Below are 16,300 nucleotides of genomic sequence, written 5' to 3'. Positions count from 1 at the left end.
GTTCTTCTAAAGTGGCATCCAATGTTATTGAAAATGGAAGAATGTCAATAATGTTTATGTTTAATGTTTTTGAATTAATATTTATGTTTAATGTTTTGGAATTAGGTATTTTTAATGTTTTGAAAGTGGAAGAATAGTGATATTTGATATTTATCTTAATGTTTTGATGTTTGACTATATTTGAAAAGGAAGAAAAAAAAATTAGGTTTGATAATAACAAATATATAGGTTTAATCTGACAATTTTTTAAGAACAAAATGTAAAATAAATAAATTTTTAATTTTTAAAAAAAGAACGCGGGCTGGCCCGCAAACCAGCGGGCCAGCTCTTATGCGGGACGGGTTGGGAATTTTAGCCTGCAATAACTTTGCGGGGCGGGCCAACCCGTGCCGCATTTTTGCGGGCCAAACGTGGGACGGGCTGGCCCGCTTTGCCATCCCTAAAGGAGGGTGCAGATAAAAAAAATACTTCTACAATCCCTTTTCTAGAATACATTTCCAAATTTAGATTTCCACAATATATTTCTGAAATTTGAAAATTCTTTTCAATAATATATTTCCAGATTTTGTGTTCTAAATTTTTTTCTAAAATATTTTTATTTTAGATTTATTTTTTTGTAATGAAATTTTAATTTTCAAATTATATTTTTTGAATTCCATATTTTTAAATTCAAAATAAATAAAAAAATTAAATTTTTAAAAATAGCAGGATGCAGGTTGAAATTGGTATAATGCATAATCCTCATTGAAACCCAATCAATCCAACATAAGTGGGTAAACTCAATAATAATAAAGAGTTGAGCCATGATGAAGGAATCTTGAAAGAAAACGGGGTTTACGGCAACAGAAGTAAGGGAGCATAGTTTAGTATTTTAGTAAGAGAGCATCTTACAACAGAAGTAAGAACCAAAAAGCTTATGTATATTCGGACAATTGCTGTCTACATTTGATTATTGTTTCTTCATCTCCAAAGTTCAACTTGCCTTTCCTAGTTATGTCGTGCGAGTTTCGAATTCTTTTCTTTGCCTGCCATCAAGACAAAATTAGGGCTTTCCTCAACATGCACAAAATGCAAACAACAAAGTTTAAATTCTTGCATTTCTCCAACTCTACTCTTTTAGATTTGAAGCTGTAAATCCACTTTCAGAAAAAGATACAAATTATACAAGTCGTAATATACTTTTAAGTTTTAGATTATACTATTTATAAATATATTATAAATTCTTGAAATATATTTTAATTTTAAATTATACAATTTTAAAATATATTTTAAAATATATTTTAAAATATATAATCTGTAATATCTACAAATAATAAAAAAAATCAAAAAAAATATATTTCAAATTATGTCATTTAAAATGTATCTTTAGATACATAAATATATTTTGGATGGTGTAGTCCTAAACATATTTCTGAATGGATATTTCAGACATAATATTTCCATGAAAGTGCAGGAAGAAGCCATGGCAGCAAAAAATAATTATCTAGTACCATATCATCAGGTCCAAATCTGGTTCACCCAAAGTTTCTCAGACATTTTGAGTTTTTTTATTTTCAGAATTATAGGATATATATTAAAATTGTTATACACACGTTAAGTCGTAAAAATAAATTACAGTATAGGGTGTTTGAAATCACTAATCCAAAATAATTAAAAAATATTTTTTATGACGTGTTTTGATATCTTCATTTCGAAATATTTTTTTTAACTATTCTAAAAACATTCAAAGAAAGGTCTTAAAAAATATATGAAATTTAAAAGGGGTGTTTCTTCCTGCACCCTTACATTTTTCCTTCCTCACCCCATTCTTTTGAAATATTTAAATTATTTTTTGAAAGCAGCTTCCATGGCTACCATGATAGTGCTTGGTTTACATGTTGCAGTTGATGTAGCAAAAGGTTAAGCTCGGCAGAGTTACGATGGAGATGTTGGTGTGTTTTGGAAGGCTCTATTGGAGGTAAGAAATGATTGTGTTAAACCGTTTTGGATGGTTATAGGACGTGCAGGTTTTTGGGAATCAGATTTTAGGAATGACTTTCAAAATAGGTAATTTTAAAGAGAAAAAGAAATTGGAATCACAAATCTGTAAACCAGAAAAATCATTCCACAATGGAGGTTGTTTCCTAAGAAAAAAAGTGTTCCCATATTAGAAAATCTTGAAGAAACAAAAACAATTTCAAAACACTCTTTCTGAAACAAAAAATAGTAATGTCCAAATGTCACCCTACACACTCATTTGAGTAAGCCATATCAGAGTAAGAAAAACCTAAAAAAATATCACGTCTCTAACTTATAATACAAATCAATAAAATATGGTTTACCTCATTTATTGTAAACTATGTTTTACTTCATTTATCGTAAAATGACTAACATAATTTTTTGGAATCAATTCATCTTCACTATCTTCATAATTTACTGATCCATATCAAAAAAATTATCTACTTTTTGATATATATTTGTCCATACTTTGGATTTATTAGCCATAATCGAATAATGTCCGACCCACAAGATTAAAAATTATTAAAAAAATAAATAATCAAAAATTAACTTAAGTTTTATTTAAAAAAACATAAACATAATTAAAATTGTAATGCGTTCTAGATTCTACAGTTTAAAAGATATTTTCGGATCGGGAAGTAGGTACGCTCTTCAAAGTCTTCACCAAAACAAAAATCCTAAAATATACTTAGAAGGCAGAAGGCTACTGTTGAAATTAAAAAATATGAAAGTGTAGGAAGAAGGTATACAAGTCCGGAGAATGTGCCCAAAAATATGGCAAAAAAAAAATGCAAGGTGAGCCTAACATTCCGCAACAGTGTAGTTGGGTCACTCCTTTTGCTTCGTGGAATGGTTTCAAATTGTGACTCTGATTTATGCAAAGGTTTTACGATCTGCACCATCGAATGATCTCAAAATAAAATTATTCTTTCAAAAGTATATTTTAAATTATATATTATGAAATATAAAAGATGTCTTTTAAAATATACAATTTAAAATACAAAAGATATATTTAGAATTGTACACACAAGATAAGATGTAGTTTGGATTGTATATTTTAAAATACGTTTTTTTTTTATTTTTTTAAAATGTATTTATATTTTATTTTAATTATTTTTCAAATAAAATTAATTTATTTAAAGAGTATTTTTGAATTTTAAAACAAATAATTTATTTAATAAGAACAATATTCACTAAAATACTTTGTGAACATGTGGCAGTCAATCGTACACTACAAAATGTCAATGATCCTCTTAAATATACCTTATATTTATTGAACTAGTGTATTAGGCACTTAAAAGATAACAAATAAAAAAATTTGGTAACGTAATAATGAATATAACTCATTGGACAAGCATATTTATGTTGTGATGATGGTCCTGACCATATCTAGATTATATGCTCGACAACGTGACACTACATATGGTTGATCTTCGTCGTCCGAGGAAGCGCATAGAATGAGACACTCATCTGAATCAATGCATGTATCCGACTAAGCATGCTAAGAGATATGAAGGTAGTGTCACATCGATAACAAGATGGTAAGTAAAGGACAACCGTTGGCCATCAATGACAACAAATACACCTCCTTCGAAAAGGTGTATAAGGTCAAAAAATCGTCTACTCTAACCCAAATTGGGGTAAGACATGCTTGGGAAAATGGCATTGCGAGCATATACCGAGTCATATATATTTAAAAAACATGATTATCACTTCAAATGATTGACTAGATCGATGGTCATCGTAAGGAATATAGAGCATCACAACATGGGTAAGACCATCCATATGAATATATGTCATCTAACGACATAACAATACACTCTAGAGAGGAGCTTCCAGTATGTGGAGTGATATCATTGATGCCCATCATTGGAAAGTGATCATATATTCACGTCTGATCGATTATGAATTGAATATTATTCATATATTTAATTGAAAAAATCTAAATTATTCAAATTATGTATATTATCTATCTCTAACATCGTAATATAACCTCTTAATTGCTTTGGTTGTGCAAAGTAAGCATTACTCAATTGGTCATACGTTAGGGTGAGTGTGGCAACTCCCCATGCATACACATCACACATCCTCAAATTGTCAAATAACGACAAGTACAACACGCTAACCGATGTTACACTATTATTGAAAAAAAATTATGTATCCAACCAAATGCAACAAATAAGTTTGAGTTGCAAACTCCAATATATGGTGTATGATGGACTCCTCATACACCTAGCATAACTAGCTTCTAGCACCACAACTCGATCTCAACTTTGTTACGGTGTGACCAAAATCTCCAAAAAGCTTGAGCAAATATGATGACACTAATGTGAAATTTAACGTCACACATACAGAACTATCCCACAATGGAGAGATGGAGCAATGCGGACGCATGATCCAGAATAAAGGTCATCTCACCAATAAGGATATGGGAATTGTTGTTGTCGTGGTGTCATCTTTTAACAAAGGCTTATATGAGGTCATTTATCAACGATCTCATAACTAAGGTTGCACAATGGAAACTATTGATATCATGATGTCACCTCTCAACAAAGGTTCATATGAGACTTTTATCAGCAATCTCATAACTAACACTACAAGAAAATCATTAAATAGAAACTAATTTTGGAGACAAAAAATAATTAGTTGCTATATTGACAAAATTAGATATTATTTTAGAGACTAAAAAAATTATTAGTATCTAAATTAATTTATATTATTTATAAATAGTTTCTAAATTGATATGTAATTAGATACTAAGGTTTTAGATACCAATTAGATTTTAAAGTTGACATCTAAAACTTTAGTATATAATTAGATGTCAATTTATAAACTATTTATCAATAATAAAAACTAATTTAGATATCAATAATTTTTTTTAGTCTCTAAAGTAATATCTAATTTTGTCAATATAACAATTAATTATTTTTTTTCTAAAATAAGTTTATATTTAATGATTTTCTTATAGTGTAAGATTACATAGTTACAACAACCCTAATTAATGTAATCTCAATTTGAATTGGTGAATTTGTTTCTTTTAAAATTGTTATTAGTTGGTGTCGAATATAATTGTTTAAGTTAACCTTCATCAAAATTATACTAGTATTATTGTTGGTTGAATATTTTTTTTTACCGTTTGATCGATATTAGTTGACCCAACTGATATTGAAAAAAATAATTTTACTTAAGATCTGTTAAAGTTATCTCGATCAATAAAAAAAAAACAACAAACTACTAACAAAGAATAATATCAATGTTAATAATAAGAAAATAATAATTTCATATATTAAAATAAGATTACGACAAATATTAATAATAAAAAGTTTAGTTCACATCCTTAAAAAAATAATCTATTTAACATTAATAAAAAAAAATAGTTAATATCGAACAAAAATATTTCACAACAATAAAAAAAATTGTATTAATTAATTAAAAAAACTTAATTAACATCTAGTTATGCTAATAATATATTTATTTTAGTAAAGTTCCAGTCAAACCAAAATTGGATTGATATAAAAAATCCAAAATTGAATTAATATAAAAAAGGAAATATAAATTTGATAATACGAGAAATTTTAAACTTTAGTGTCAAAATGGAATCTGATTTTTTTAAATTTCAAATAATTCAATTACTAAAAAAATTCAACAAATTCTTTATTTTATATTAGTAAACAGTATATTCTATTATAAAACATTTTAAACATTCCGTAAAAGAATTATTCTCTGACACAAAGTGGTTACTAAAAATATTAGGTGCAAAATTTTCTGCCAAATAGAAAGTCCATGTTCATTAAAACAGTTTAACATTACAGCTCATATTCTTCCATAGCCATTGCACTAAACTGCTGACATTGTTTTGTATTACATTAAACAAATTAAATACAGAGTTTTTCTATATCTTGACACCACTAACTTATGAAATAAAATATGGGAAATGAAATTTTGAGAATTTTATTTTTCATAAATTTATTATTTATACACTGATAGGAAGATGAGACCTAGAGAACTATTAAAGTTTTAGTCTTCTTCGTTCTTTCGGGCAGGTTGCTAGGGTTTCACTGGAATCCTTATCGCCTTCGTGCTATTCCTTCGGTTCCCAGTCTGGGACGAATGTCAAATGGAAAAGGTACCTACAGAAGGCACTCCGACACTCAAGTCAGTAAAAAGGATGTTCGACACTCAGTAAATATACCGTAATAATGACATATCTTGTTTCTTGAAATGTGTACTATTTATATTATTTTAATTACTTACCTTACTTATGATTACTTATGATTACATTACCTTTAAAAGGTAGGTTAGTTTCATTCAACTTGATTTGAGTTTTAACAATTAAAAGTGTCGTACAATACAATTAATTATATATATTTTTATATCTAAATCAATTAGATTGACCCCAAAAATTCTATACGACTTTATTTTTGTCAAATATCATTTCCCATGACTGATTTGACAAAGTAGAAAACCATCACTTGGTAGATGAGCAATTAAGAAAGACATATGGCCGGCAATCTACTCGTTTCGGAGGAGAAATCAGTGTCCAAGGGCGTTCAACAAATGTCCATTGAAGGTGATGAACCACCATCGCAATATATTGTTAAAGGAAATACCTTTGGATCTAAAGATTCTTCTGCACTGATTCCAATACCCGTCATTGATGTAAGTCTCCTCTCATCAGAAGCTGAGCTAGAGAACCTCAGATCTGCTCTAAGTTCAGCTGGATGCTTCCAGGTGTGGATCTACAAAAACTTCATCTCTGCATACTTGCATGTGTCTAAAGCACCATAAGTCATCATATGTTGCATATTCTATTTTCTACTTCTAGTTCCCTTTTAATTAAGAGTTATTAAGATGAAAAAGGTGATAACTTTCATGTGATGCACTTCTTAACTTGATGCTAAAATGGGACTCTTCCACTATTCTCAGATTATTCTGAGTGTGATAGGGATATTAATGCTTTCATCTTTCAAATAGTGAGCATATTTGACATGCTTTTTACCAACAGGCAATTGGGCATGGAATGTCAAGCTCATACCTTGAAAAAATACGTGAAGTTGCAAAACAATTTTTTGCACTCCCAGAAGAGGAGAAGCAGAAATATGGCCGAGCTGTTAATGAATCTGAAGGATATGGGAATGACAGAGTAGTTTCAGACAAGCAGGTCCTTGACTGGTCCTATCGTTTATCACTTCGAGTTTTTCCACAAAAAGTACGAAGGCTTTCTCTTTGGCCAAAAAATCCTACTGATTTTAGGTACTGCCTTTCAACCAGTCCTGAGAAATTTCAAGTACATACTAAAGTAATTATTGAGCTCAACTTTCTTATAATACAGTGAGAAATTGGAGGAGTTTTCGACGAAAGTGAAATCAATGATGGATTATCTCTTGAGATGCATGGCAAGGTCACTGAATTTGCCTGAGGGTAGCTTCCTGGACCAGTTTGGTGAAGAATCAATGATGCTGGCGAGGTTCAATTTCTATCCACGTTGCTCTAGGCCTGATTTGGTTCTTGGCGTCAAACCTCACACAGATAGATCAGGAATCACAGTCCTATTGCAAGACAAAGAAGTGGAAGGTCTTCAAGTTCTGATAGATGACAATTGGGTCAGTGTTCCCACAATGCCTGATGCCTTTGTTGTCAATCTGGGCGATCAAATGCAGGTAAACTGGGCTCTGTCTCAAAAAATCATTCTACTTATCAAAATTCACCAAGCTTAAAAAATACTATTTTTGTACTTGCTTACTTGTTGTTGGTGCGTCATTAATTAGTTTTTGAGGTGGAATCGGTGTTTAGTTGATGAATGTTAATGAAGTTTGACACTGTTGCAGATCATGAGTAATGGAATATTCAAGAGCATAATGCACAGGGTTGTGACAAACACTGAAAAGATGAGGATGTCTTTGGCAATATTCAATGAGCCAGATCCGGGGAACGAGATTGGACCTGCAGAAGGTCTTATAGATGAGTCACGGCCCAGGCTATACAGAAGCGTTAAAGATTATGGTCATATCAACTACAAGTGCTATCAAGAGGGAAAGATTCCACTTGAGACTCTCAAAATTGCAGATAGTTAGAGGTGGTGAGACTTTCAAATTTGAATTAGTTGGAAAAGTCTTTGATGTTTTCGTTATTTAAATCAGACTATAAAAGATAAACATGTATGGTTGCTTTGAAACCATAACTAGTAATGAAATTTCGTTTAGAATGTTAGCAAGTTCAATCCGTTTTATAGCAATTCTTCAAAATGGTAACAGAAAAGTTATTTCGTGTGTTTGCTGTCTAGGTTAACCTAGACATTAAAGAGTGGTCCCTAACTTGACTTCTGGAGTCCTAGCTTTGAATTACCACTAAAAATCAGTTCAAAATTCACCACACAAATAATATGAAAGAGTAAATTAAAATCGCCATTAAAATGCACCAGGCCAGTTAAATACATCTTTTCAACCAAAATTCATGGCAATTTTCCCACTATCTTTTATATCCATGAGGAACAAATTACTTCCATACTTAGCATCCACACTCGTGTCTAAGACAAGATCACAGTATGGAAACATCTACAAAATTATAATCTTAATTATCAGAAAAATGGGAAGATGAGGAAAAGGGACAAAGATGAGTTCTTTTATTACATATTCTATATGGAATGAACACTAATGACACAACATATAGAAAGCTCTATTCCTTACAACTCCTAATGATAAGAATGACATGAAAATCGTACAAAGACAAGGCAATAACAGTAAAGAGGTACATTAACATCTAAGGGCATATTGCAAATATATCTAAGAAATATCATTGAACATATTCGAAACAACAACTTGATGGTCCTGGGTTAGATCTTGTGGACTGATATTCTTATGTTAACTCTGATTTGATTAGAATATTTTATAATATATAAATGAAAGTAAATCTTTACATTTTTTTTAGTATGATATCAGAGTTCTTTAGAATCTATCCTAAACGAATGTTTATTGGATTAAACATGTCTACCAACTGATTGGAGGAAGAAAGTAATCTCATGAAGTCTTATTAGATTGTTGGATCAACATGAACAATCAATTTTCAAATGTTTTAATTCGCTCATAAAAAAGTAGATTGATTGCAATATGCAGGGCACTAGGCTTTACAACATGAAAAATAGGTCTGTAGCAAGAGATTCGTAGATCTTTAATCAAGTAAATAAGTCAGTGCAGCTCACAAGTTGTATATGCGAGCACGCAGTATTCAACTTCCACAAATGAGCCAAGAATTGTGTTTTGTTTCTTGAAGTTTTTAATAGTTTGCAAGAAAGAACTGTATCCAGTGATGAATCTTCAAGTATCCACACAGTAGTGGCCTAATAGCATCGCTAAAGGCAACAATATTAATTGGAAAGGTTAGACCAAAAAAAAAGGCTAAACACATTCACGTTCGTTCTTTAACATTAATGTAACAGTCATTCCAAACCTTTAACTAAAGTTGAAGTCGCTTACACTCTTTTATCCCAACGACTGAGGTATTTTTAACTGAACAGGAAATGCAATACGTGAAAAAAAAAGAACTCAATATCACCTGATTTATCATAATTACATGTTTCTTAAATGTAAAACTGGGGAAAAACATGAGTTATCTTGCTTGCAATCAACCAATATAATTATTCTCACCTTTCTAATTATAATAAATGGTGTTGCTTATAATAAACGTTCTAATTCTTCATTCTATTATAAACCATGAGTGATATTTTAAAGTTTTATCTGAATTTTAGACTCTGAAATTTAAGCTCAAGTCAACACAATTAAACTACTTATTTTATATATTCATTTTTATTAATTAATTCATTATTCAGTTTTAATTGAATTAGTTCAATTTCCAGAAATCTTCTAAACAGAATACAAATAAATGAAGAAATGTAATAGAATCGGCCAATTGATAGGCATCTAAGAAATGATCGCGCGAAGATAGTAAAATCATCGTCATCATCGTGAAACTCCACGTAACAAGGAAATTTTTGCTGCAGACTCAACCTAATGAGGTGTCTTAAAACTACAAATGAGTTTCAAAAACAATGAAGTCGACACGACAGATGAGTTAAAGACTAACAAAAAAAGTAAAGGCATGGTAAAAGGACGGATTTTCCTTGTTCTGCCATAGTAGAAAATTGATGAACGACGCTCTTTTCTCTCAACTCTCTAGAAGATCTTGAAGAGTAAACCACCATGTGTAGCAAAGAAGGGGGCAAACACAAGAGACTCAACTGCCATCAGCTTGATAAGGATGTTGAGTGATGGACCGGATGTATCCTTGAGGGGGTCACCAATGGTGTCACCAATAACTGCTGCCTTGTGACAATCTGACCCTTTGGGACCAAGGGTTCTTGCATGCTCAGAAGCACCAGCCTGTACAATCAAATCGACATTACAGATATTCATCACACAACTCCAAGATATTGTTGTTATAAAAGGTCAAATTTCATAATAATTACCCTTAAAAGTCATATCATGTGATTTCTATTAGGATGATTACTCTTAAAAACTACAATCACCAGTTTAAGAGTCGGGACACCATTATAATAGCAGGGTGGATCGATTAATTATTCAGCTCAAAGTCAATAAATAATTACCTCAATGTACTTCTTGGCATTATCCCATGCACCGCCGGTGTTGGATGCAGAGATAGCAATCTGTAAGCATCGCAAGGAAATATGTCTTAGATGCAAGAATATACGGGACAAAGAACAACGTTGTTGAGTAAACTACTGAATCAAGAGGGGTGGATGAAACATTACCTGCACACCAGATACCAAAGATCCAGCGAGGACACCAGAAAGTGTTTCAACACCAAAAAGGATCCCCACAATAAGAGGTGTAAGCATGACAAGAGCACCCGGTGGTATCATTTCTTTAATGGAAGCATCGGTAGAGATCTTAACACATGTAGCATAGTCAGGCTTGGCAGTTCCCTCCATCAACCCTGGAATGGTATTGAATTGCCTGCGCACTTCCTCAACCATCTTCAGAGCAGCACTTCCCACACTCTTCATGGTCATGGCAGAAAACCAGTAAGGAAGCATTGCCCCCACAATTAAACCAATGAAAACCTTTGGAGTCAGCACATCAACAGTTGTAATAGATGCTCGGCTCACAAAGGCACCAAAAAGGGCCAGAGATACAAGGGCGGCAGAACCAATGGCAAAGCCCTAAAACAGAATAATACAGATATCAGATAAGTAGCAAGAAAACTGATATTTTCGTGAACTTACAAAATTGGGATTGAAGAAAGTATAAAAAATCAAAATATACACCTTCCCAATTGCAGCAGTCGTGTTACCAGCAGCATCAAGGGCATCAGTTCTCTCACGAATTCTGTGACTCATACCAGCCATCTCAGCGATACCTCCAGCATTGTCACTGATTGGACCATATGCGTCTATGGCCAACCCAGTGGCAATGGTACTCAGCATCCCAAGTGCAGCAACGGCAATACCATACATGGCAGCAAAGGTGAAACTAACAAAAATACTAATCGCTATAGCAAAGATTGGAATAATAACAGACTTGTATCCCAAGGCAAGGCCAAATATAACATTTGTTGCAGCACCAGTTCTGCAGGAGTCAGCTACGTCTTGAACAGGACTGCAAAACCAGACAAATAGTCAAGCTAAAGATCAGATGATATGATTGCACAAAGGTAAAAAAGGTAAAGCATTACCATAAATTACTTACCTATATGCATTACTAGTATAGTACTCAGTTACAAATCCGATGATAAGTCCTGCCCAAAGACCAACAGCAACACACAAAAATAGCTGCCTGCAAGACAACATAAAAATGTCTTACGAGTCAACATGTATAAAAAGCAACCATGTATTATTGTATAAATATTTAAGAATCCATCTTTTAACAATTTTTTCACCAAAAAACATGGTTACTTATAGGTGTTGATATAAAACTTACCAGCTCTTGACGTCTTTCTGCACCCCAAAATTGAAGATAGTGAAGGAAGTTGGAAGTGCAATAAAACTAACAACTGCAACCCCAACAGTCATCAGCACAGTGGAAATAACGAGCTGCTTCTTCAATGCAGGCTCAATCTCCTTCACCGCCTTGATCTCAAAGAAGTCAGTTGCAAATAAGGTGGTGATCAAACACACAAGAATACCCACAGAACTGACAATGAGAGGGTATAGCATCGCAGTGAACTCATGATTCAACCCAAATGAGGAGATGGAAGCAACAACGAGAGCAGCACAAGATGACTCCGCGTATGAACCAAAAAGATCAGATCCCATACCAGCTATATCTCCAACATTGTCACCAACATTATCAGCAATCACCTGAGTGCACAATAATTTAATAAGACAAATAAAAAAAAGATTAAGAGAATGTTTAAATATAAAAATAAAATGAAGTAATTTCAGGTTTCTATTTCTTACAGCTGGATTTCTTGGATCATCTTCAGGAATGTTTCTTTCAACCTTGCCAACGAGATCAGCACCGACATCGGCAGCCTTGGTATAAATACCTCCACCAACTCTTCCAAACAAAGCCATAGAAGATCCACCGAGACCATAACCAGTTATGGCCTCAAAAAGACCACCCCAGTCCTCACCATAATAAATCTTAAATAAGTTTATGGCAATGTAAAGAACCAGAAGACCATTGGCAGCAAGGAGAAAACCCATAACAGCACCAGATCTAAACGCAGTAATGAAGGCCTTCCCAACACCCTTTCTTGCCTCCAAAGTGGTTCTTGCATTGGCGTAAGTTGCAATTTTCATTCCAAGGAATCCAGAAATGAGTGATGTGACGCCACCAAGCAGAAAAGATATGGTGCTGAAAATAGCCGTGGCAAGTGCTGGCTTACACAATTTAGTTTTATCGTATGTGCAAGGCTGGTGGCTTGTGCTGAATCCTTCCACAGAACCAAGGAAGAGGAATATCAAAACGGCAAAAGCCACCATGAAGATTCCCACATACTTGTATTCAGTAAAAAGGAAAGAGGTTGCTCCTGTTCAAGTTCAAGCACAAGTATTCTTTAGAATCCACCAATGAGCACTAATTCGGAACAAGGGCAAGTAATCGAGAGGATATCCAACAAAATTAAAGGACAAATAAAATGCAAAACTACTGCCAAGCAATGGTTTCAGCAAAAACCAACTATACTCTAATATAAAGTATAACAGGTCAAAAAAAACAGATCACAGAGTTCTTGGAGAGAAATCATCTACACTGACAAGGTCCAACTTAAGAAACAATATAGAGCTTATTAAAGTTTAAAACACTAATATAGGGAATGAGGAGAAACATGGTAATGCACTCAACTAGAAAGAGGGACCACGAGGCTACAAATTAATCATAGAAATACTTTCATCTCCTACTATTCAAAAGCTTCAAATACTGAGAAATATAAGATGACAGGGGTCATAGAGCATCAACTCTAAACCCGCAGACAAAAAAAAACAAGTAACATAAATACTACTAAAGACGAAAGATCAAAGCGATTATCCATGGAACGTAAAAAAGCAAACTTTCGTCCTCAAGAGCAAAAAAAACACGCATAAAACGAGCAGAGAAAGACTAAACGGCACTAAACATGGGTAATTACTAATTTACCACAGGACTTGGATGTGTGGTCCAAATCGCGTAACCAAAAATCGATTTTTTAATAGTTAAATAATAAAACGAGGCTCAAATCATATTCCAGGTGACCAAGCAGCTCATAGTCGTTTTAGAGTCCATGAAATAAAGCCCCGAAAATAGACATAACACGGTTTAAAAAACGCACACAATGGAAGCTCTCTGAGTCGGAATATAGAGTTCACAAACAACAAAACTCGAACAAGGAACAACATAGAAAAATAAAAAATTTAAAACAAAGCTGTTGTAACAAAAACCCAAACAACGTTGTAGGGCGAAGCACGAGAAGATCCAGATCTACCCAGAAATTTGAAACCCACGCCGACACAACAAGTTCCAATCTTTAAAACATTTTTGGAAAAGAGAGAGGGAAAGAGAAAGGTCCAAGAATCGAGGATAGATCTCAGAGGCCCAATAGTGAAAAAGAGAGTGAGAGTGAGAGAAAGGAAGACCTTCGGAAATGGCGTTTTGGATTTCGGCGCATTTGGCGACGACGTTGTGGTCATTGATGCCTTCCTCCTCTTCGATGAGGTAGTCGTTGTAGCCATTTTTGCCAGCGGCGTTGGGAGAAACGTCTCTGACAGCGGAAAGTTTGACCTTGGAGACGAGAAGCCACTGGAAGAGGGCAAAGGCGATTCCAATAACGGCGCAAACAGGAATGAGAATCTCGGTTCCGAGATCTGGGAGAATCACTGCTCCCATGGCTGAAAGAGTGAGAGAGTGTAGAGGGAGAAAATGAAGGAGGGAAGGAAGGAAGGAAGGAGTGAATGAGGGAATGGAAAGAGGTGGAGAGGGTTTTATATGTGACAGAGAGAGAGGATAGGGGTGTAAATGGTATGGTGACTGGAGAGACAGAAGAGGGGTGTGTGGCTCACAATATGAAAATTTTACCAATATCTGTAATTTGTCTATACCTAAATGCCAGATCTCAATTTTAGGTCACTTCCAAACACTCTCACTTTCCTTTCTCCTCTTTTTTTTTTTTCTTTTTTCTTATTATCATTATTATTTAATAATTATCTTCACTTCCTTCACTTTAACAACTCCTCTCTCTCTACCATCTCTCTTTATTTACTGCTCAAAAATAAGTTACAAATTATAACCAAATCAAAATGACACCCTAATTTCGTTCCAACACTACAGGAGTTCAATCTTTTTTGGTACCCGTTCACAATATCAGTAAAATATTATTATTATTATTATATTTTATAACAGTAATATGTGATGATATGTATAAGAGATAAGAAATTCGTTATTTAATAAAATATTATATGAATTGCAATTCAGATAATATTTCTATCTTGAACAAATAGTGTTTAGAAAGTTGATACTCTCTTTTAATATTTAATTAAAGATAATTATAACTTAACTGATTTAAGATTTAAGATTGTTTAAAAAATAATATTATGTATTTAAGATTGAAGCTTACTTGAGCAGTAGCTCAAAACATAAATAAGATATATATATAAATCATGTAACAAGTTGGAAAACAATCCAAAACTATATTTTGACCAATTCATTATTTTAAGAAGTCAAAAATATAGTCCAATTAAAAATGCAAATTAAAGAATGTTCATTTTGCCTTTTTTTTTTACTTCGTTAACATTACTTAAACTTTAAAATTCAACACATTCAATTTCAATACATCAATCATCAAATAAGAATCACTATCAAATTACATACAATTTGACTATGAACTGTAATTGAATAAAGTGGATTTAGATTTATTGGATCTCACAATTATCACTATTTTAAATTTGATAAATAAACAAAATTATTGAAATTTTATATTGAATGGTAATTACTTTGAAGATTTATAAATGTGTTAATATGTTAAAAATTATATTATATGATTTTACTTTCTCCTTTGACATAATATGAGAGAAAATTTGTCATGTTTGAAAATTATTATTCTTAGAAATTGTGATTTTTATTATAATTCTTAAAAAGTCTAAAGTTTGTTTGTTTGGTAAAAACAGTATTGCTAAAAATATTCATATATTTTTCTTGAAATAATAAAATATTTGTATTAAACAAATAATTTATTAACACAATAAACTATTTAATAAGACTACTATGGTACTTTTTGCTCTACATTTTATATTTTAATGTTAGATTCTCACCTCCACTAATGAAAATCTTTGTATAAAACTGAACTAAAATATTCATTAAGGGATTTTGTAAGCATCAAAATATATGAGTGTAATTTGTCTTATTATATTTTAGGATAACCACCAAAATTTATAGATGAAAAAAGAACTGTAGTCTTTTAAATAAATAAAACATAAAAAAATATTTTAAATAAATATTACAAACTTCTATAAGTTATCCAAATACTTATTCAGAAACATTCTTGGTAGCTTTTCTATTTATAACACTCTATTTATAACGGCATATTTAAATTTTAAATTATTATAAATTTAATTATATTAAAAAGTATGTTTCTTGTGCATATTAATTAGTTGTTTGCTGTCTCCCATATGTTAATATTTTAAAATGAACATTTGAGATATCACTATTTTTTTTTTCTCTTCAATGATGAATTTAATTCCAAACTATAATTAGTATTTTACCATGAAAGGGATGCCAAATAAGATAATTATGCTACTGATATATTAATGGTGTTATGTATTAAGAGGACAAGGATAAAACTGGGTATTAAATGTGTTGAAAGCGGTATCTGAATC

The 16,300-nt window shown here is 32.2% G+C and overlaps 2 protein-coding genes across 2 annotated transcripts; one reads left to right on the top strand and one right to left on the bottom strand.

Moving 5' to 3' along the window:
- The first annotated feature begins 6,315 nt into the window (after positions 1-6,315).
- Positions 6,316-8,218, top strand: LOC137807597 (protein LATERAL BRANCHING OXIDOREDUCTASE 1). The gene is made up of 4 exons (XM_068608315.2): positions 6,316-6,729; positions 7,004-7,251; positions 7,331-7,658; positions 7,827-8,218. Exons 1-4 carry the CDS (start codon positions 6,499-6,501, stop codon positions 8,070-8,072), a joined length of 1,053 nt encoding a protein of 350 aa, XP_068464416.1. The 5' UTR covers positions 6,316-6,498; the 3' UTR covers positions 8,073-8,218.
- Positions 8,219-9,887: 1,669 nt separating this feature from the next.
- On the bottom strand, positions 9,888-14,624 carry AVP1 (Inorganic H pyrophosphatase family protein). Its single transcript, XM_068608314.2, has 8 exons — positions 14,066-14,624; positions 12,410-12,984; positions 11,931-12,310; positions 11,700-11,786; positions 11,279-11,609; positions 10,763-11,173; positions 10,598-10,657; positions 9,888-10,373 (listed from the first exon to the last, which is right to left on the bottom strand). The coding sequence occupies exons 1-8, from the start codon at positions 14,313-14,315 to the stop codon at positions 10,167-10,169; spliced, it is 2,301 nt and encodes a 766-aa protein (XP_068464415.2). The 5' UTR covers positions 14,316-14,624; the 3' UTR covers positions 9,888-10,166.
- Positions 14,625-16,300: the final 1,676 nt, after the last annotated feature.

Source organism: Phaseolus vulgaris, chromosome 3, assembly GCF_051622355.1.
Source record: "Phaseolus vulgaris cultivar YP4 chromosome 3, ASM5162235v1, whole genome shotgun sequence".
Classification (NCBI taxonomy): Eukaryota; Viridiplantae; Streptophyta; class Magnoliopsida; order Fabales; family Fabaceae; genus Phaseolus; species Phaseolus vulgaris.
Note: the sequence above shows the minus strand (reverse complement) of the source record. Positions and strands in the feature narration are given on the sequence as shown.